General features: G+C 49.4%; 1 protein-coding gene across 3 annotated transcripts in view; it reads left to right on the forward strand.

Annotated features, from left to right (window-relative positions):
• Positions 1 to 22,429, forward strand: part of LOC140386503 (beta-1,4-galactosyltransferase 3) — a 48,322-nt gene that overhangs the window by 8,442 nt on the left and 17,451 nt on the right. For all 3 annotated transcript variants that reach the window (XM_072468894.1, XM_072468896.1, XM_072468895.1), the window contains exon 2: positions 19,988 to 20,660. In XM_072468894.1, the coding sequence (XP_072324995.1) occupies positions 20,393 to 20,660 (268 nt within the window). In that variant the 5' untranslated portion in view covers positions 19,988 to 20,392. The remainder of the gene's footprint in view (positions 1 to 19,987; positions 20,661 to 22,429) is intronic.

The raw sequence follows: 22,429 nt of genomic DNA on the forward strand, positions 1-22,429 counted from the left end.
TAAACCCACGCAGACAGTCCAGCCGAGGTCGGAATTGAACCCAGGTCCCTGGCGCTGTGAGGCAGCAACGTTAACCCCAATGTGCCCCTGTTCTGCCCAGCGACCCATGTGCAGCCCGTCGCAGCTGCCCAAACGTCACGCTGAATGATTCCCATTCCCTTTTCCCACTTGGGCGAAGTTCGTGGATACAGAACCCCCCACCTGGGGGACTGTTGCTAACTTTTGGTTGGTTCAATTGGCTCTGTTTTCTCCCCTTTGCTCTGGAATCGCCAGGTATCTTTATGATACCGCCACGAGGTTTAAGTTCAAGTAATGATCAATAACTCAATACACCAATTAGTAAGATTCAAATCAAAGCACATTTATTATACACAGTAAATCGCTACTCATGCATAAACTCTACTTTCTAAGCTATTTCTATCACTAACAGGCCAATACTTAGCTTTGGACTGGTCCACCAGCTCAGGGAACAAATGGCCTTTCGTTTGGGGTTCTGAGTCTGTGGGATTCAAAGCCAGTATGGACTGGTAGCTAGGAGCGCCTATCTCATAGCGAGCGTTGACTTGAGACTTGCATTCTTTGGAGGCAGCTGGACAGGTCACTCTCAGGGGTTGCTTCGCGTTGCTGAGTGACCCTGTCAAGAAGGACGAATTTGAACTTGGGGTCTTTACTTTATAGTCCCCAGGGGCTTCCCACCTTTCGGGACGAACCCCGTATCTGGTTTCAAGTGATTGGACTTTGTTCCAATCGCTTGGTTCGATTTCTCCAATACTGGAACGGTTCTTTGATCGATGGGCGGTCTTTAGGTGTCCGTTAACCTCTTTTGTGTTGGCTCCTGCTGGCGCCGAGGAGTCTGGCTTGGCCTTGTTTATCCCAAATGTTTCGATTGTTTCCGGCGATCGCTCATTCGTATGTAGATGGCTGCTACATTATTATGCTGATGGCTGCTGGTATCGATGCTGTCTGGGCTTTTGCAGCGTCTAATACACAGTAAACTTGCACCTGTTAGTTTTTTGCCTGTGTTGGCTGAATTTCCTTCAGCCTTTGCTGTTCTCCATTTTACGTCGGGAATTGGCCAACTCAGGTGGCTACACTACGAGGTGAGATGTGCTGCACTGAGCTGCCCACATTCCTGCTCCAGTGTCCCACAAACAGATTTATCTCGGATTGCCAAGTTGCGGCTCTGACCTGCTCTGATGAACACAGCGATGAGGAAGGAACACGTGCTGCTGATTTTGTGCTGCCTCAACTTGCTGAGCAGCTTATCACCTGTTTCCAAATCAAAATGGGACAACTTCCAGGAATGATACTGAAAACAGCTGACTCCCCTCCCTGATTCAAAGGCTGACTTAGAGCCAGTTTGAGTTAATGCGGGTTGGATGAGATTGTGAATATTAGACCTCACTTGTTGCACAATTGCGCGCCATAAGAAGACACTTGAACACCAGCCAATAAGGTGTAACAATGCATGTCAGAGAGGGAGGGAATTTCCTGGTAGCGAGTGTCTGTTATGCCAGAGATTGTAGGATGTCTGCCCCGTAAATCTCTATGAACTGCTGGATGTAAAGCTGACTGTTGCAAAAGGAGCTGAGTGTCCATTTCTACAAACCTCGTAGAAAATCCCGTTTATGCCGGTAAACCATCATGAAGAATCTTTTAAAAAAAGAAGACAGCTCGTTGCGAGATCGTGCAGCAACTTCTGGTTCACCCTTTCATTCCTGCCGCACCCCCTCTCTATTACTTCCTCCCGTCCCATGACCCTCCCTCCCGATTCTGTCCTCTTGAGCTTTGCCAGTTGGCAACCGTGCCTTCAGTAATCCATGCCTGAAGCTCTGGAAAGCCCACCCCCCCCCCCCCCCCCCCCAAACCCCGTGCCTCACGTTTCCCCTTTTTCAGGTGCAGACACAATGGAGCAAATGGCCTCCTTCTGCACTGTCGGAACCCTCTGCTCTTAACCTTCCACTGACCTCATGGCTCCTTCTGTGGCATGGTGTCGTACCTTGTTTCATACCGTTCTTGTGAAGTGTCTGGTGGGCAGGGGTGCTTGTCAGATTGTATTTAAGTAGTTTGCTTTCAGCCAATTCCAGGAGATTGAGGAAAAATATAACATCTTTCCGCCTGGTCCCCCTGCTTAATTTCCTAGGAACTGCCTCAGCCCAAACTGATGGGGAATCCCGGTTGGTCTGTCACGCAAACGGCACGGATAAAGTAGACGTGGAGCGGATGCTTCCTCGTGTGGGGCATTCTAGAACGAGAGGTCACCGTTTTCGTGTAAGAGGTAGCAGTTCTGAAACAGAGATGAGGAGAAATTACATCCCCCAAAGGGTTTTGAATTTGTTAAATTCATTAGCCCAGAGTGTGGTGGATGGCCACACATTGAGTACATTTAAGGAATAGATGGACAGATTTTTGTTGAGTTGAGGGTTGATGGGTTGTAGAGAAATGGGCAGGGTGGCGTGGTTGAGGCAGAGAGGAGATCAGCCATGGTCGTATTGAATGGCGGAGTGGACTCGAGGGGTTGAATGGCCTGCTGCCATTCCATAAGACCATAAAATATGGAGCAGAATTAGGCATTCGGCCCTTCGAGTCTGTTCCGCCATTTGATCATGGGTGATATGTTCCTCATCTCCATTCTTCTGCCTTTTCCCTGTAACCCCTGATCCCCTTATTAAACAAGAAATCCCCTTGTTAATCAAGAACACTAGATTTGTGCTTGAGGTGCTGTTACCTACAGGGCTACAGACCAAGAGCTGGAAGGGGAAGTAGTCAGAATAGTTCTTTCTGACAACATTAGGAGCAGGAGCAGCCAATTTAGTCTCTCAAGCCTGCTGCACCATGCAATACGACCATGGCTGATCTCATCAGCACTGTAGCACAGTGGGTACCACAGTTGCTTCACAGCACCAGAGTCCCCGGTTCGATTCCTGGCTTGGGTCACTGTCTGTGCGGAGTCTGCAAATTCTCCCCGTGTCTGTGTGGGTTTCCTCCGGGTGCTCCTGTTTCCTCCTACAGTCCAGAGATGTGCAGCTTAGATGGATTGGCCATGATGAATTGCCCTTCGTGTCCACAAAAAGGTGAGGTGGGGTTGCTGGGTTACGGGGCTAGGGTGGAAGTATGGGCGTAAGTAGGGTGCTCTTTCCAAGGGCTGGTCCAGACTCGATGGCCGAATGGCCTCCTTCTGCATTGTAAATTCCATGATCATGGCCTCAACTCCACCTTCCAATCCATTACAATAAAAAAAATCTGACAACTCCTTCTTAAACTTACTCACTGTCCCAGCATCGACCACACACTGGGGTAGCGAATTACACAGATTCACGACCCTCCTCATGTCTGCTTTAAATGTGCTGCTTCTTATCCTGTGATTGTGACCTCTTGTTCTAGAATTCCCCACAAGAGGAAGCATCCGCTCCACGTCTACTTGATCCGTGCCGTTTGTCATCTTTTATACCTCAATTTGATCTCCCCTCGAGCGTATAGGCCTAAACTGCTCAACCTCTCTTCCCGGTTCTGGTTAACGCTTGCTTATGCAGAAGGTCTGACTTGACTGTCGTTGAGTCCCATTCACCTATCACCCATTGTGCTCGCTGACCTGCGCTGGCTCCCGATTAAGCGAGTCCCTCCATGGCCTTCCTTCAGAACTAGCTCTTTGACGAAGCTCTTTCCAGGCTATCTGTGCTTACAGTGCCATATGTGGCTCAATGTCTCGTGTTGTTGCCCACCGCTCTGTGAAAGGCCTTGGGATGTTCTATCGCACTAATGCCACGATATACAAATAAGTTTTGTTGAACAGAAGTCTCTCCGGTGATAGATTCTGCTCTGAAGACTTCGAGTAGGCAATAAACCCCTAAGCAAGAAACATCTCCTCCAGTAAATGTCTGAGTAAATCCTGCAGATGGGATTCATTGTTGTCCAGTATTTCACTGTATCTTGGCCAAAGTGAATATATATCAAATGGATTCCAGAGACATGGCTGCATCACCTCTTGGCAGAGACAGCTCGCTGAATGCTGGAATGTTCTGGGGAAAAAAAAAATTTGGAACAGCCTGCAAAGGAAAACTAGATGTCCCCCGCAAACAAAAAAGCCGATCATGTCGACAGTTGCCTGACTGAATTCATAATGACCACCAAGCCAGACAGAGTGTCTCGTTCCCAATGGGTGGGTCAGTAACTGAGGGAGCGCTGCACTGTCCTCAAATAACACCATTATATAAAAACCAATAATCAAGGTCATTATCACATTGCTGCTGCTGTGATCTCCCTTCAGACAAGTCCTTCATTGGCTCTGAAAGATATCCCGAGGGGGGCACGGAGGGAAAGTGCTGGAGGAATGAAAAGCCTGTGAGGACCCACGCACAATGGGAGGCATATTTTCGATGGACTAGTCATCTAAAGACTCAGAGTTGTGCTCTTGAGGACCCGTCTTGGGAGTTGGTTAAATTTTGTTTTTTAAAAATAGAATTAAAAGGTGACCACAAAACCATTGTCGGAAAAACCCGCCTGGTTCACTAATGTCCTTTAGGGAAGGAAATCTGCCATCCTTACCTGGTCTGGTCGACATGTGACTCCAGACCCACAGCAATGTGATTGACACTTAAATGTCCTTGGGAATGGGCAATACGCGCTGCCCCAGCCAACATCCCGTGAATGACGTTTTAAAAAAGCTGACTGCCTGAGATATAGCAAGGTTTTTCCTGAAGTGTCTGACTGTCCAACACAGTCAGCTCAGCCAGCAGAGATACATAATGGAGGGTGATTCTGCCTCCCTCTCACTGGGTGCCATTTGTTGCCCATCCCCAATTGCTCCAGAACTGAGTGGCTGGAGCCAGAGGATCTGGGTTCACATCTGGGCTGGAGCGTGTGTGTGAGGGGGGGGGGGGGAGTGGAGCAAGTGAATGGGGGGGGGGGGGAAAGAGTGGAGCGTGTGTGGGGGGGCCGGGGAAGAGTGGAGCGTGTGGGGGGGGGGAAGAGTGGAGCGTGTGGGGGGGGGGGGGGGGGGGAGGAGTGTGTGGGGGGGGGGGGGGGGGAGAGTGGGGTGTGTGTGGGGGGGGGGGAGAGTGGGGTGTGTGTGGGGGGGGGGAGAGTGGGGTGTGTGTGGGGGGGGGGAGAGTGGGGTGTGTGTGGGGGGGGGGAGAGTGGGGTGTGTGGGGGGGGAGAGTGGGGTGTGTGGGGGGGGGAGAGTGGGGTGTGTGGGGGGGGGGAGAGAGTGGGGTGTGTGGGGGGGGGAGAGTGGGGTTTGTGTGGGGGGGAAGAGTGGGGTTTGTGTGGGGGGGAAGAGTGGGGTGTGTGTGGGGGGGAAGAGTGGGTGTGTGTGGGGGGGAAGAGTGGGGTGTGGGGGGAAGAGTGGGGTGTGGGGGGAAGAGTGGGGTGTGGGGGGGAAGAGTGGGGTGTGGGGGGGAAGAGTGGGGTGTGTGTGGGGGGGAAGAGTGGGGTGTGTGTGGGGGGGGGGGGGGGAGTGGTGTGTGTGTGGGGGGAGGGGGGAGTGGTGTGTGTGTGGGGGGAGAGTGCGGTGTGTGTGTGGGGGGGAGAGTGCGGGGTGTGTGTGGGGGGGGGGAGAGAGTGCGGTGTGTGTGTGTGGGGGGGAGAGTGCGGTGTGTGTGTTTGGGGGGGGGGAAGAGAGTGCGGTGTGTGTGGGGGGGGTAGAGAGTGCGGCGTGTGTGTGTGGGGGGGGAGAGAGTGCGGCGTGTGTGTGGGGGGGGAAGAGAGTGCGGCATGTGTGTGGGGGGGAGAGAGTGCGGCGTGTGTGCGTGGGGGGGGGGGAGAGATTGGGGCGTGTGTGTGGGGGGAAGAGTGGGATGTGGGGGGGTGGAGAGAGAGTGGGGCGTGTGTGTGGGTGGTGAGAGTGGGGCGTGTGTGTGTGGGGGGGGGGAAGAGATTGGGGCGTGTGTGTGGGGGGGAGAGAGTGCGGCGTGTGTGTGGGGGGGGAAGAGAGTGCGGCATGTGTGTGGGGGGGAGAGAGTGCGGCGTGTGTGCGTGGGGGGGGGGGAAGAGATTGGGGCGTGTGTGTGGGGGGGAAGAGTGGGACGTGGGGGGTGGAGAGAGAGTGGGGTGTGTGTGTGGGTGGTGAGAGTGGGGCGTGTGTGTGTGGGGGGGGGGGGGGGTGGGGGGGAGAATGGGGGCAGAGCGTTTGTGTGTGGATGGGTCGGGCGGGATGCATTGAGAAGGGGGCCACATCACTGTTGCCCTGTGTGGTGGATCTGGCTCAGTGACCAAAACCCGCCCATCCAATCTCCAGAGCTCAACCGGTTTTGAAACTTCTGCCTTCCTCAGGAAGTCCCAACGTGTCTTAGTCGATGAGTTACAAGTCACTGTAGGAGTCGGTGTGTGTGGAACCTGTACCCCAGTGAGGGGGGGATGGGAGTGGAGCATGTGTGTGGGGGGAGGAGAGAGTGGATCGTTTGGGTGGTGGAGGGAGAGTGGAGTGTGTGGGGGGAGGGAGAGTGGAGTGTGTGGAGTGTGGGGGGAGGGAGAGAGGAGCGTGTGGGGGGGGAAGAGTGGGGCGTGTGTGTTGGGGGGGGGGAGAGTGGGGTGTGTGTGGGGGGGGGGAAAGAGTAGGGTGTGTGTGGGGGGGGGGGGAGAGTGGGGAGTGTGTGGGGGGGGGGAGAGTGGGGTGTGTGTGCAGGGGGGGAGAGAGTGCGGTATGTGTGCAGCCACAGTGCTATCCACTTGTGCTACCGTGCTGCCCCAATCTCCAGAGCTCAACCGGTTTTGAAACTTCTGTCTTCCTCAGGACGTCCTGACGTGTCTTAGTCGATGAGTTACAAGTCACTGTAGGAGTCAGTGTGTGGGGAACCCGTACCCCAGTGAGAGTCAGTGTGTGTGGAACCTGTACTCCAGTGAGAGTCGGTGTGTGTGGAACCTGTACCCAGTGAATACCATTACCCAAAGCTCATGTCTCTGCAATGTCCTCGAATGTGAATGAGAAAGGTGTTCTGTACGACAGACTTGAGCCTCACACCCTTATCTCAATAATGAATTCAAAGACACCGATGATTATCTTTTAGAAAGTCACAACATCCAAGGGCAATGTTGGTTGTGGATATGAATTCCTATCATTCTGTTACTTACAGAAGAGCTGGCCGACTGCTCACATGTGGTGTAACTGCTGACATGCTCTGCTTGGGCAGAATGGGCACTTCCTGTGCTGTCCGCTCTGTGTATTTCATTCAAAATGGTTGATGTGTGCCCCTGAATGAATAGGGGAAACCGTTAGTGACTCTGGTTAATCTTGTAAGCTATTGATTGACCATTGGGACATGATTCTGATAATGATTCCTTTTAGCACTGGGTTACGCTGGAAGTGAATTTAACAGCAAGGCTCTGTGAGATTAGCACTGTCTCCCTCAGACATTAGATAGTACAGCGCGAGAGAGAGACTCCATTCCAGAAATACCAGACATCGATCATCGGGTCCTCTGTTTGCAGCCAAATATCAGCCCCAATCCCTGTGGCGCCACTCGCTCCTTGCGACGGACCAAAGTCTTTCACAGGCAATCGGTGACGTTTCTTTTTGAGGTGATGTCACTGTTTTAATGCAGGAAATGTGATGATGGTGATGTTGGTAAGGGATATATATTGTTCCCAGGACACTGGGGAGAATTCGGCGAACCACGACCCTCCAGCCATCCTTCCAAATAATGGCCCTCCGACAGCCCAGCACTCCCCTCAGCCCTGGCCCTCCGACAGCACAGCACTCCCTCGGTGCTGGCCCTCCGACAGCACAGCACTCCCTCGGTGCTGGCCCTCCGACAGCACAGCGCTCCCTCAGTGCTGGCCCTCCGACAGCACAGCACTCCCTCAGCGCTGGCCCTCCGACAGCACAGCACTCCCTCGGTGCTGGCCCTCCGATAGCACAGCACTCCCTCGGCACTGACCCTCCGACAGCACAGCACTCCCTCGGCACTGACCTTCCGACAGCACAGCACTCCCTCGGCACTGACCCTCCGATAGCACAGCACTCCCTCGGCGCTGGCCCTCCGACAGCACAGCACTCCCTCGGTGCTGGCCCTCCGACAGCACAGCACTCCCTCGGTGCTGGCCCTCCGACAGCACAGCACTCCCTCGGCGCTGGCCCTCCGACAGCACAGCACTCCCTCGGCGCTGGCCCTCCGACAGCACAGCACTCCCTCGGTGCTGGCCCTCCGACAGCACAGCACTCCCTCAGCCCTGGCCCTCCGACAGCACCGCACTCCCTCGGCGCTGGCCCTCCGACAGCACAGCACTCCCTCGGTGCTGGCCCTCCGACAGCACAGCGCTCCCTCGGTGCTGGCCCTCCGATAGCACAGCACTCCCTCGGCACTGACCTTCCGACAGCACAGCACTCCCTCGGCACTGACCTTCCGACAGCACAGCGCTCCCTCGGCGCTGACCTTCCGACAGCACAGCGCTCCCTCGGCGCTGGCCCTCCGACAGCACAGCACTCCCTCGGCGCTGGCCCTCCGACAGCACAGCACTCCCTCGGCGCTGGCCCTCCGACAGCACAGCACTCCCTCGGTGCTGGCCCTCCGACAGCACAGCACTCCCTCGGCGCTGGCCCTCCGACAGCACAGCATTCTGTTCCCTCAACGCTGGCCCTCCGACAGCACAGCACTCCCTCGGCGCTGGCCCTCCGACAGCACAGCACTCCCTCGGCGCTGGCCCTCCGACAGCACAGCACTCCCTCGGTGCTGGCCCTCCGACAGCACAGCACTCCCTCGGCACTGACCTTCCGACAGCATAGCATTCTGTTCCCTCAACGCTGGCCCTCCGACAGCACAGCACCCCCTCAGCGCTGGCCCTCCGATAGTACAGCACTCCCTCGGCGCTGGCCCTCCGACAGCACAGCACTCCCTCGGCGCTGGCCCTCCGACAGCACAGCACTCCCTCGGCGCTGGCCCTCCGACAGCACAGCACTCCCTCAGCCCTGGCCCTCCGACAGCACAGCACTCCCTCGGCGCTGGCCCTCCGACAGCACAGCACTCCCTCGGCGCTGGCCCTCCGACAGCATAACACTCTGTTCCCTCAACGCTGGCCCTCCAACAGCACAGCACTCCCTCGGCGCTGGCCCTCCGATAGCACAGCACTCCCTCGGCGCTGGCCCTCCGACAGCATAACACTCTGTTCCCTCAACGCTGGCCCTCCAACAGCACAGCACTCCCTCGGCGCTGGCCCTCCGACAGCACAGCACTCCCTCGGCGCTGGCCCTCCGACAGCATAACACTCTGTTCCCTCAACGCTGGCCCTCCAACAGCACAGCACTCCCTCGGCGCTGGCCCTCCGATAGCACAGCACTCCCTCGGCCCTGGCCCTCCGCGACAGCACAGCACTCCCTCGGCGCTTGCCCTCCGACAGCATAGCACTCTGTTCCCTCAACGCTGGCCCTCCGACAGCACAGCACTCCCTCGGCGCTGTCGGGACTGGATCAAGTCAATCCTGGAAAGTTATCTCGGCGTGTACAGAACTGTGCAACTGGAGATGAGACGGCAGCTTGACTTTCAAAGTGATTGCAGATGAATGAATTCAGTGAGCTGGTTTTCGTTACTGTCGGCTCGCTCGCTCGGACCATTGTCGGCAGCTGTTGACGGTGAATCACCTGCATGCTGGTTTGATGGCTCCATAATGGAACGTAGGAAACAGGCGTAACGTCCCTTTACTTCAAGGCAGCATTTAACCAAGTATGGTATCAAGGGGCCCTTGCTAACCTGGAGTCAATGGGAATCAGGGAGAACTCTCTCCGCTGGTTGGAGTCATACCTGGCACCAAAGAAGATGGTTGAGCTGGTTGGAGGTAAATCATCTCAGCTACAGGACATCGCTGCAGGAGTTCCTCCGGGTAGTGTCCGAGGCCCAACCATCTTCAGCTGCTTCATCAACGACCTGTCTTCCACCATAAAGTCAGAAGTGGGGAGATTTGCGGATGACTACTACTACTACAATGTTTACTATTCACGACTCATCAGATAATGAAGCAGTCCATGTCCAAATGCAGCAATAATGCGTCTTATAGCACCAGCTTAAAGTCCAACTGGTTTATTTGGAATCATTAGCTTGCGGAGCGTAGCTCCTTCATCAGGTGAGTGAAAAGGGAGGTTACACAAACACATATATAGACAAAGCCAATGATGCAAGATGATACCTTTGTCATGTGAGTACCTTTAAGAAATGGGTGTTTATAAATGGGTGTGTATATAAATATCTGTAGTGAGAGTACCTTTAAGAAATGGGTGTTTATAAATGGGTGTGTATATAAATATCTGTAGTGAGAGTACCTTTTAAGAAATGGGTGTTTATAAATGGGTGCGTATATAAATATCTGTAGTGAGAGTACCTTTAAGAAATGGGTGCTTATTACTGCAGTGATGTCAGAGAGTGGTTCGAGCTGGGCTGTCTGACAGCTTTTTACTTTCGTTTTAGGCTGTTTGCTGCAGGGTGTGTTTTAGTTTCGTTTTCAGAGCTGGATAGCTGCAGTCACAGCCAGAAGGTGTATTAGAGTCTCTCTCTGTAATCTAAAGACTGTAAATCGATCCTGGTGATTGAAAAGTAATAACTGTAGTGACTTTAATCTGAAGTGCTTCTGATAAAAGGCATTTGAAATCTTATGGATGTTAAAAGGAAAGCTTAAAGGATTACTTGGTGTTGTATTCTTTGGGGGTTGTATTTGAATTAATGGTTGCTAAGATGTTCACTCTATGTTTTAAAAAGGTTAACTTGAGTTCATAGAAGAAACATTGTTTTGCTTTAAAAAATACTTTTCCATTTCTGCTGTACCACACCTGTAGAGTGGGCCCTGTGCTCCCCATACCACAATCTATTAAAAGTTGTGGGTCAGGTGAACTCCGTGATACACTTAGCGGTTCTCTAAACCCTGGCCCATAACAAATTGGTGGCTCGTCTGGGATAAAAGTCTATCTATTGGATTGGCTTAGTGAACTTAAAGACAGTGAGGGGTGAGCATATTGTGGTTGCTTTTCAGGTGTGGTATTTATTTTAAGTCGGGAGTGTGTTGTGGACAATGGCTCTTTCAGAGGCTCAGAAGTTTTTGGGGGTGGAGACGGTCACACGCAGTGCCCTACGGACAGAGACTAAAAGCAGACTGATAGATTTGGCAAAAACATTACCTGACAAAATGCAAAAAGGTGAGGTAATTATGGCGGTGGCTAAGCATTTACAGTTGCCTGTGATAGAGTTTGACTCATTGGAAATGGCAAAAATTCAGTTACAACTTAAACAAATGGAACATGAGAAAGAATTAAAGCAGCTTGAATACGAAAGAGAGAGAGAGGAAAAAGAAAGAGAGAGAAGCAAGGAAAACCGAAGGAACAGCCCAAGCAGAACAAAATGAAGGAGATACAGATCAGGGGAAAAGATAAAGAGAGCGAGTTTGAACTTCAGAAAATGGCCATGAAACATGCCAGTCAGTTAAAATTGGCAGACGTAAAGGGAAACGTAGAGTTGGTTGATGGTGATGAGGATAGTGAGAAAGAGCGTCACAGTCGAAGGCTTGGTGGGGATCTATTTAAATATGTCCAAGCATTGCCAAGGTTTGACGAGAAGGAGATGGAAGCCTTTTTCATTTCATTTGAGAAGGTAGCTAAACAAATGAAATGGCCACAGGAGATGTGGGTATTACTGATTCAAACAAACCTGGTAGGTAGGGCCAGTGAAGTGTTTACATCACTACCGGAGGAGATATCTCGGTCATATGACGAGGTTAAAAAAATCAATTTTAAGTGCATATGAACTAATGCCTGAAGCTTGCAGACAAAGGTTTAGAAATTTAAGGAAAGTATTTGGTCAAACATACATGGAGTTTGAAAGGCTCAAACAGAGTAATTTTGATATGTGGATAAGGGCTTTGAAAATAGACCAAACGTATGAAGCTCTCCGAGTAACTATACTTTTGGAGGAGTTTAAAAATTCATTTCCTGATGTAGTGAGAACTCGTGTGGCAGAACAGAGGGTTAAAACTGTGAGATTAGCAGCAGAAATGGCAGATGAATATGAATTAGTTCATAAATCAAAGCTTGGTTTCAGACATCAGATTCAGCCGGTGAGGGATAGAAACTGGGGACATGAGAAATACTCAAGTGGTAAAGGTAAAGGTGATCTGATGGGACATAATAAGGAGAGTGTACCTCAGATTTAAAAAAAAAAAAATCAGGAGGGTGGAAAAGGAATGAAAAAGTTTCAAATATTTTCACTCTAATAAACTAGGCCATATGTTGGTGGTTGAAGAAAAGCACTGGGAAGGCTGATGTTGTAAAACAGGATAAGACAGTAGGGTTTGTTAAACTGGTGAAGGAAAGCCCAAGTGAAGCTAAGAAGGTGCAAAAGATTGTACAGCCGGATCAAGAGGTGATTGATAAGAAGGTGCCAGATCTCTTTATAGAAGTTACTTGTGTGGGTAAAGTTTACTCGTGTAACAGGAGGAGCAGGTAAAGAAGTCACAATTTTAAGAGATACGGGAGATAGTGAATCTTTAATGGTAAGAGATGAGGAGTTATGTAGTTTGGGAAGAAAGTTGCCAGAAAAGGTGGTGATATGTGGAATTCAGGGTGAGAGGAGTAGCGTTCCATTATATAAGGTAAGGTTGGAAAGTCCAGTGAAGAGTGGTGAAGTGGTAGTAGGAGTAATGGAGAAACTACCTTGTCCAGGAATACAGTTTATCTTGGGTAATGATATAGCTGGATCGCATGTGGGACTAATGCCTACTGTGGTTGAGAAGCTAGTGGAAAATCAGACAACTGACGTGTTGAAGGATGAATATCCTGGGATTTTTCCGGATTGTGTGGTAACAAGGTCGCAAGATCACAGATTACGACAAGAGGAGAAATCAAAGAGTGAAGATGATGTTGAAGTGCAATTATCAGAAACAATTTTTGATCAGATGGTTGAAAAAGAACAAGAACAGGTGGAGGATGAGGCGGATATTTTTAGTTCAGGAAAATTGGGGGAGTTACATCCGTTTCTACATCTTTTTGTTGTATCAGAAAGCATACACGGAAGAGGAATGTGTGTATACCAGAGTGTTATAACCGTAAAAGTGATGGTTTTATGAGAAAATGGAGACCTTTACATATGCAGGAAGATGAGAAGTGGGCAGAAGTTCATCAAGTAGTATTGCCGGTAGGCTATAGAAAGGAGGTGTTGCGAGTTGCACATGAGGTACCAGTGGGAGGCCATTTGGTAATGATGAAAACTCAACCTAAAATCCAGAAACATTTTTATTGGCCTGGACTACATAAAGATGTAGTTAAATTTTGTCAATCATGTGACACATGTCAAGTGATACGGAAACCTCAAGCAGTGATAAAACCAGCGCCCTTAATACCCATTCCAGCATTTGAGGAACCTTTTACAAGGGTCCTAATTGATTGCGTAGGACTGCTTCCTAAAGTGGGAATCAATATCTTTTGACGATAATGGATGTGTCTACTCGGTTTCCAGAGGCCATTCCAGTACGTAATGTTACAGTTAAAAGATTGTGGAAGAGTTACTTAAATTCTTTACTGGATATGGACTACCCACAGAAATACAATCGCATCAAGGATCAAATTTTACCTCTAGGTTATTCAAAGAAGTTATGGATAGCTTAGGAATAAAATAATTGAAATCAACTGTGTATCATCCAGAATCGCAGGGAGCATTAGAAAGGTGGCATCAGACATTAAAGACTATGTTGAGGACTTATTGTCAAGATTATCCAGAGGATTTGGATAAAGGAATTCCATTCGTACTGTTTGCAATTAGGGATGCACCGAATGAATCAACCTAATTTAGTCCTTTTGAGCTATTTTTTGGTCATGAGGTAAGAGGACCACTTCAATTGATTAAGGAAAAATTGGTGAGTGAGAAATTGGAAATTACATTATTGGATTAAGTGTCAAATTTTAGGGAACGATTAAATAGAGCAGGTGAATTGGCTAGACAACATTTACAAGTTGCACAAAATGTGATGAAACGGGTAGCGGACAAGAAATCCTTAAAGTTTTAGTGTTGTTACCAGTGGTAGGTGAACCTTTAAAAGCTTGGTTTTTTAGTGTTACCAGTGGTAGGTGTATCTTTAAAAGCAAGGTCTTGTGGAGCTTATCCGATTGAAAGGAAATTAAGTGAGGTGAATTATGTGTAAAAACACCAGATAGAAGGAAGACTCACCGAGTGTGTCATGCAAATATGCTTAAAAGGTACTTTGAAAGGGAAGGAGAGAAAAAGGAGGTTTTAATGATTCTACCTCAAAGTGACAAACCAAATCCAGATGACTGTGAATTTGACATACCTCAAATTAAATTGGAAAATGAGGATGTTCTTAAAAATTGGGATAAATTGTTGAGTTACCTTCCAGAGGAAAAACGGACTGACCTGAAAAAGTTATTGATATCACATGGGCAGGTTTGTAGAGCTAAATTAGGAAGTACTAAAATGGCTATACATGATGTAGTTCTGGGAAATGCTGTTCCAATCAAACAACATCCATACAGACTTGACCCTTTAAAATTGGCACAGGTTAACAAAGAGATTGAGAGTATGCTTAAAAATGGCATATTTGAAGTGGGTTGCAGCCAATGGAGCTCACCCATAGTGATGGTACCTAAACCAGACGGTACCCAACGGTTGTGTGTGGACTATAGAAAGGTTAATGCAGTTACAAGAGCGGACTCTTACCCTATCCCATGTTTGGAGGATTGCATTGAGAAAGTGGGACAATTAGTTTTTATTTCCAAACTGGATTTACTTAAAGGCAGGTACCTTTATCCGAAAGGGCGAAGGAGATTTCAGCTTTTGTGACTACAGATGGTATATGCCAATTCACATGAAAAATGCCCCAGCCACATTTTAACGATTAACTAACAAAATGGTTTCAGGATTACCCAATTGTGCGGTATACATCGACGATCTGGTAATTTTCAGCCAGACATGGAAAGAACATTTAAAACATCTGATGGAGTTATTCGATCGACTTCAGGAGGCGGGTTTGGTAATAAACCAAGCCAAAAGTGAATTTGGAGAAGCCCGAATCACTTTCCTTGAGGAGTTTCCGATACCCTCAAGTCAAAGGGAAATAATGCGATTTCTTGGCATGAGTGGATTTGATCGAACATTTGTGCAAATGTTTTGTGGCCTGATTACTCCACTGATGGACTTGCTGAAGAAACGTCGAAAATTTCAATGGACAGCGGACTTTCAACCATTTGACTGCCTGAAGGCTGCGATAACCAATGCTCCTGTGTTGGAGAATTGCAAGGGACTCTTGTGATCAGATTGAACGAAAGTATATGACTTTAAAGAGAAATGCCGAGGCATAGAGAAATGGACGGATCGTGCAGAGATCTTTGTGTTCAAAGAGACTGTCAATCGAAACGGATTTCGGTTGGAGGAAGAAAAACAAAAACAAATGGACTATATTATTATGCCTGTTTGCGCGTGTTGTTTTTTTGAAATGGAAAAGTATATTTACTGTGTGCATTTCTTAAAGGATAGTGAAAAGGTGAAAAATGAAACCATCTTGAAGCTGATGGTTTATTTTTTGGGGGGCGGGGAGGTGTCATGTGAGAGTACCTTTAAGAAATGGGTGTTTATTACTGCAGTGATGTCAGAGAGTGGATGGAGCTGGGCAGTCTGTCAACTTTTTACTTTAGTTTTAGGCTGTTTGCTGCAGGGTGTGTTTTAGTTTTGTTTTCAGAGCTGGATAGCTGCAGTCACAGCCAGAAGGTGTATTTGTGTCTCTCTCTGTAATTTAAAGACTGTAAATCGATCTTGGTGATTGAAAACTAATAACAGTAGTGACTTTAACCTGATGTGCTTCTGGTAAAAGGTGTTTTGAGTCTTATGGATGTTAAAAGGAAAGCTTAAAGGATTACTTCGTATTGTATTCTTCGGGGGTTGTATTTAAATTAATGGTTGCTAAGATGTTCACTGTATGTTTTACAAAAGTTAATTTGAGTTCATAGAATAAACGTTGTTTTGCTTTAAAAAAAAAATACTTTTCCATTTCTGCTGTATCACACCTGTAGAGTGGGTTGTGTGCTCCCCATACCACAATCTATTAAAAGTTGTGGGTCAGGTGAACGCCACGATACACTTTGGGGTTCTCTAAACACTGGCCCATAACACTTTTGAATGCGAGTTTTTGCAGGTAATTAAGCCTTTACAGGTCCAGACGGAGCGACTGGAGAGAGGGATAATCACAGGTTAAAGAGGTGTGAATTGTCTCAAGCCAGGACAGTTGGTCGGATTTCACACGCCAGGCCAGATGGTGTGGGATGAATGTAATGCGACATGAATCCAAGGTCCCAGTTGAGGCCGCACTCATGTGTGCGGAACTTGGCTATCAGTTTCTGCTTGACGATTCTGCATTGTTGTGTGTCCTGAAGGCCGCCTTGGAGAACGCTTACCCGAAGATCAGAGGCTGAATGCTCTTGACTGCTGAAGTGTTCCCCGACTGGAAGGGAACATTCCTGCCTGGTGATTGTCACGCAATGTCCGTTCAGTCGTTGTTGCAGCATCTGCATGGTCTCGCCAATGGACCACACCTTGGGGCATCCTTTCATGCAGTGAATGAGGTAGAACACGTTGGCCGAGTCGCATGAGTATGTACCACGTACCTGGTGGGTGGCGTTCTCCCGTGTAATCATGGTATTCATGTCGATGATCTGGCACGTCTTGCAGAGGTTGCCATGGCAGTGTTGTGTCCTGTCGTGGTCAAGACCTGGACAATATCCAGGCTTGGGCTGACAAGTGGTAATTTACATTCACGCCACAGACGTGCCAGGCAATTCTACAAGAGAGGATCTAACCACTGCCCTGTGGTGATGTGCATCACTGTAAATACATGTAAGCTAGACAGACACTAGAGGGAGCACCAGAAACATCACACACAAACACACACTCAGCCAATAGATAAGTTAGATAGGAGACGACCAATGGACATTCACGATACACAAGGAGGTGACACGACCACAGGGGGGCATTACACCAACCCATGCATAAAGGACACCACACACATGATCACCCCTTTGGCCAGTGGAGACAGTCAGTGAGGAGAGGCACAGGGTTGATTCAATATTACACCCACCACGTGGAAGACAGCAGCTGGTTAGTGAGTTAGGTAACTACAATAGGATTAGCAGTGTGTCGAACTCAAGTTATAAAAGTGTACATAGTGTAAATAAATGAGTTGAAGTTATTTACATGTCTCGACCTTCCTTGACAAATGCAACACAAGTAAGCCACTTGTGTTACAAAGGAAGCATAACAAAACATGCCCCTTGTCATTCAATGGTGTTACTTTCACTGAATCCCCCACAATCAACATCCTGAGGGTTACCGTTGATCAGAAGCTGAACTGGACTAGCCATGTTAATACTGTGGCTACCGGGGCAGGTCAAAGGCTAGGAATCCTACGGCGAGTAGCTCACCTCCTGACACCGAACACAAATCAGGAGGGTAATGGAATACTCCCCACTCGCCTGAATGATTGCAGCTTCAACAACACTCAAGCTCGACAACATCCAGGACAAAGCAGCCCGCTTGATTGCTCCCTCTTCCACGAACAGTGGTAGCCATGTGTACCAACTACAGCAGTGTTTTTCAAACTTTTTTTCCAGGGACCCATTTTTACCAACCGACCATCCTTTGAGACCCGCGCCGGCCGGCCTGCGCGACCCACCATTTTCTCTTACCTTGTTTGCTGGTGACAAAAATGGAGGAAATGGCTTTGGGTCCCTTTGGCTCTCGTACACACTCCTCCAATGGAACCTGTTGGGTGAAGGTGAAGCCTTCCGATGTCGGAAAGTATGGCGTCTCCATCTGTCCAAAGTTCTGCATTTGTTTCTGGTAAAAGTTTATCAAATCAACCCCTTCTTCCCCGAACCTGTATTTTTAAAAAAATGAAATGAATAAAAGACATGAAAAAAGTAAAAATTAAATGAATACAAGCCCCCCAAACTTGTAAAACAAAAGGCTGCGACCGTTAAAAAAAAAAAAAAAGCAGCTGCACTGCGCGTGCAGGCCCGATCATCGGCACGCGTGTGCATAGTTTTGCGCATGCGCGCCGGTGATCTGGCACGCAAGCGCATTGCAGTAACTCTCAAAGGTTCCTTCGTCAGAACTTTCGAAACCCATAACAACTACCATCTAGAAGGACAAAGGCAGCAGATACCTGGGAACACCACCACCTCCTCATCTCAAATAGTGTACATGAGAACCAGGCTATTTGGTCTCTGCAATCACGGGGGAATTAATACTTCTTTAGAGGTAACGAGGTGCCAGCTGTTCAGAATGCCTGGAAGTTCCCTTTGTTTGAGTCAGAGCCAGTCATGGCATCAGTCATTTTATAGTCGTATATATATATATGTACGTCAGTTGGGAGGGTATATATTTTATAAAAGAATTATAGTGTGAACTTAACCCTCCACCCATTGGTCCATTACGATGGTGTACAATGGGAATGAGCGAGAAAGGGTTGGGGTCCATTGCGATGGTGTACTTTGAGCGTGAATGGGAAGGGGTTTGGGTCCACTGAGATTGTGTCGAATGGGAGTGAACGGGTAGGGGTTTGGATCCATTGCGATTTTTTTCGGTGGGAGTGAATGGGAAGGGATTTGGATCCATACAGTGGGAGTGAATGGGAAGGGATTTGGGTCCATTGGGATTGTGTACAGTGGGAGTGAATGGGAAGGGATTTGGGTCCATTGGGATTGTGTACAGTGGGAGTGAATGGGAAGGGGTTTGGGTCCATTGGGATTGTGTACAGTGGGAGTGAATGGGAAGGTGATTGGGTCCATTGGGATTGTGTACAGTGGGAGTGAATGGGAAGGTGTTTGGGTCCATTGGGATTGTGTACAGTGGGAGTGAATGGGAAGGTGTTTGGGTCCATTGGGATTGTGTACAGTGGGAGTGAATGGGAAGGTGATTGGGTCCATTGGGATTGTGTACAGTGGGAGTGAATGGGAAGGTGTTTGGGTCCATTGGGATTGTGTACAGTGGGAGTGAATGGGAAGGTGTTTGGGTCCATTGGGATTGTGTACAGTGGGAGTGAATGGGAAGGTGATTGGGTCCATTGGGATTGTGTACAATGGGAGAGAACGGGAAGGTGTTTGGGTCCATTGGGATTGTGTACAGTGGGAGAGAATGGGAAGGTGTTGGTGTTGGTCGTTTTAGTTGCTGTGATATGAAGAGTCTAAAGTTCTGTTCCTTTTTCACAAACACATTTATTTCCTTCCAACAGCCTTTACACAAATCTCTCACTATACATCACCTGGCAGAGGCCACCTGAAGCCCCTTTACATAATCAATGTCAATTAATGGATACTTAACATAAATGAGACAACTAATTGCAATGTCTCTTAACCCATTACTTAACATTTGGGTCCATTGGGATTTTGTACAGTGGGAGAGAATGGGAACCTGTTTGGGTCCATTGGGATTGTGTACAATGGGAGAGAATGGGAACCTGTTTGGATCCATTGGGATTGTGTACAATGGGAGAGAATGGAAAGGTGTTTGGGTCCATTGGGATTGTGTACAATGGGAGAGAATGGAAAGGTGTTTGGGTCCATTGGGATTGTGTACAATGGGAGAGAATGGAAAGGTGTTTGGGTCCATTGGGATTGTGTGCAATGGGAGAGAATGGAAAGGTGTTTGGGTCCATTGGGCTGGTGTACAGTGTGAGAGAATGGGAAGGTGTTTGGGTCCATTGGGATTGTGTACAGTGGGAGAGAATGGGAAGGGGTTTGGGTCCATTGGGATTGTGTACAATGGGAGAGAACGGGAAGGGGTTTGGGTCCATTGGGATTGTGTACAGTGGGAGAGACTGGGAAAGTGTTTGGGTCCATAGGGATTGAGTACAGTGGGAAAGAATGGGAAGGTGTTTGGGTCCATTGGGATTGTGTACAGTGGGAGTGAATGGGAAGGTGTTTGGGTCCATTGGGATTGTGTACAGTGGGAGAGAATGGCTCCATTGAAATGGGCTGACTGTCTCTCATCCAAAATCTTTTGTTTTGCCTCCACAGGTCCTGTCGAGCTGTTTCCAGTTTGCATAGGCAGTGCCCATCCTGTCTGGTGATACCATCAAATGCCTCATCCCCTTGTGCCTTGACCAAAATGTGCTCCGAGACCACCTTTGTTGTCTCTGTGGCTAAATGCCAATCAGCCAGACCACTGTGCCGCTGCCTTGAGTAGTCACTGTTAACAGAAGTGGGCATTGGCCAATCCGACTCGAGGGACCGGTTTTGACTTTATTTAACGTTGCTTCTGGTAGCCAAGAAGGCGTTTGAGGGCTTCTGGAGGTGGGAGGTGATGGGAACTGCTGGGCGAGCGATGGTCTGCTGAAGAAGGATCGCCGCAAAGCGCCCGACCTGCGAGAGGAAGGACCGTTTTCTGCCTCGCGCGCTCCTGCAGATAATCGGGACTGTACCATGCCGATGAAGGTGTCGGCCAAAGCACGCTACCTCGCCCTCCTGATCTGCGTGCAGCTCATGGTCATAGTGCTGATGTACCGCGAAGGCTCCCGTCGCAGAGTGGCCTACCTCATTGGGATCCTGTGGAAAGGAGGGATCTCGCCGACAGGCCTTCACTCCAACGCCTCGAGGGCTGGTGATGTTTACTTGAACCTCAGCCTCATCACCAGGCCTCTGGGCGGTGAGAACGAGCTCCTGCCTTGCCCGGCGGCCTCACCATATCTAGGTAAAGTGAGGGGGGAGTAGGTGGTGGCGGTGGGTGGGTGGGGTGGTGCGCAACACACGTTGTTTGCGGGTCTCGGTAAAGGTGGGAGGAGACCTGGACTATGGTTGGGGTGGTCTCATTTGGTTCTAGTACAGCTCACGAACGCCACTCGAAGGGTTAATTTCTAGGAGCAGGCTTGATGTTGGTTGGTGCGTCGTAATAATAAGCTTTATTGTCGCAAGTAGACGTACATTAACACTGTAATGAGGTTACTGTGAAAAGCCCTTCGTCGCCACATTCCGGTGCCTGTTCGGGTACACAGAGGGAGAATTCAGAATGTCCAAATTACCGAACAGCACGTCTTTCGGGACTTGTGGGAGGAAACCGGAGCACCCGGAGGAAACCCACGCAGACACTGGGAGAACGTGCAGACTCCGCACAGACAGTGACCCAAGGCCGCAATTGAACCCAGGTCCCATCCATGCAAAGCAGCTCATTTGATTGGTACCCCTTCCAAAAACATTTGCTCCCTCCACCACAGTGGCAGCCGTGTGTACCGTCTACAAGATGCACTGCAGGAACTCAACAAGGCTCCTTCGGCAGCACCTTCCAAACCTACAACTGTTCCCATCTGGATGGACAAGAGCAGCAGATACCTGAGAACCACCAGTTGGATGTTTCCTTTGAGTCGCTCACCATCCTGATTTGGAAATATATCAGCCGTTCCCTCAGTGTGGCTGGATCGAAATCCTGGAACAGTGGGCGTACCTATACCTGACGAGACTGCATTGATTCAAGAAGGCAGCTCACCACCTTCTCGAGGGGCAGTTAGACATGGCCTAGCCAGTAACACCTGAATCCTGTGAAAGAATAAGAAAGCCTTTTTTTTAATGGAATGCGAGGAGGTCACGTTAAACCTGTGTGTGAGGTCACGTTAAACCTGTGTGTGAGGTCACGTTAAACCTGTGTGTGAGGTCACGTTAAACCTGTGTGTGAGGTCACGTTAAACCTGTGTGTGAGGTCACGTTAAACCTGTGTGTGAGGTCACGTTAAACCTGTGTGTGAGGTCACGTTAAACCTGTGTGTGAGGTCACGTTAAACCTGTGTGTGAGGTCACGTTAAACCTGTGTGTGAGGTCACGTTAAACCTGTGTGTGAGGTCACGTTAAACCTGTGTGGGCGGTCACGTTAAACCTGTGTGGGCGGTCACGTTAAACCTGTGTGGGCGGTCACGTTAAACCTGTGTGGGCGGTCACGTTAAACCTGTGTGGGCGGTCACGTTAAACCTGTGTGGGCGGTCACGTTAAACCTGTGTGGGCGGTCACGTTAAACCTGTGTGGGCGGTCACGTTAAACCTGTGTGGGCGGTCACGTTAAACCTGTGTGGGCGGTCACGTTAAACCTGTGTGGGCGGTCACGTTAAACCTGTGTGGGCGGTCACGTTAAACCTGTGTGGGCGGTCACGTTAAACCTGTGTGGGCGGTCACGTTAAACCTGTGTGGGCGGTCACGTTAAACCTGTGTGGGCGGTCACGTTAAACCTGTGGGCGGTCACGTTAAACCTGTGTGGGCGGTCACGTTAAACCTGTGTGGGCGGTCACGTTAAACCTGTGTGGGCGGTCACGTTAAACCTGTGTGGGCGGTCACGTTAAACCTGTGTGGGCGGTCACGTTAAACCTGTGTGGGCGGTCACGTTAAACCTGTGTGGGCGGTCACGTTAAACCTGTGTGGGCGGTCACGTTAAACCTGTGTGGGCGGTCACGTTAAACCTGTGTGGGCGGTCACGTTAAACC

Source organism: Scyliorhinus torazame, chromosome 12 (assembly GCF_047496885.1).
Source record: "Scyliorhinus torazame isolate Kashiwa2021f chromosome 12, sScyTor2.1, whole genome shotgun sequence".
Lineage (NCBI taxonomy): Eukaryota > Metazoa > Chordata > Chondrichthyes > Carcharhiniformes > Scyliorhinidae > Scyliorhinus > Scyliorhinus torazame.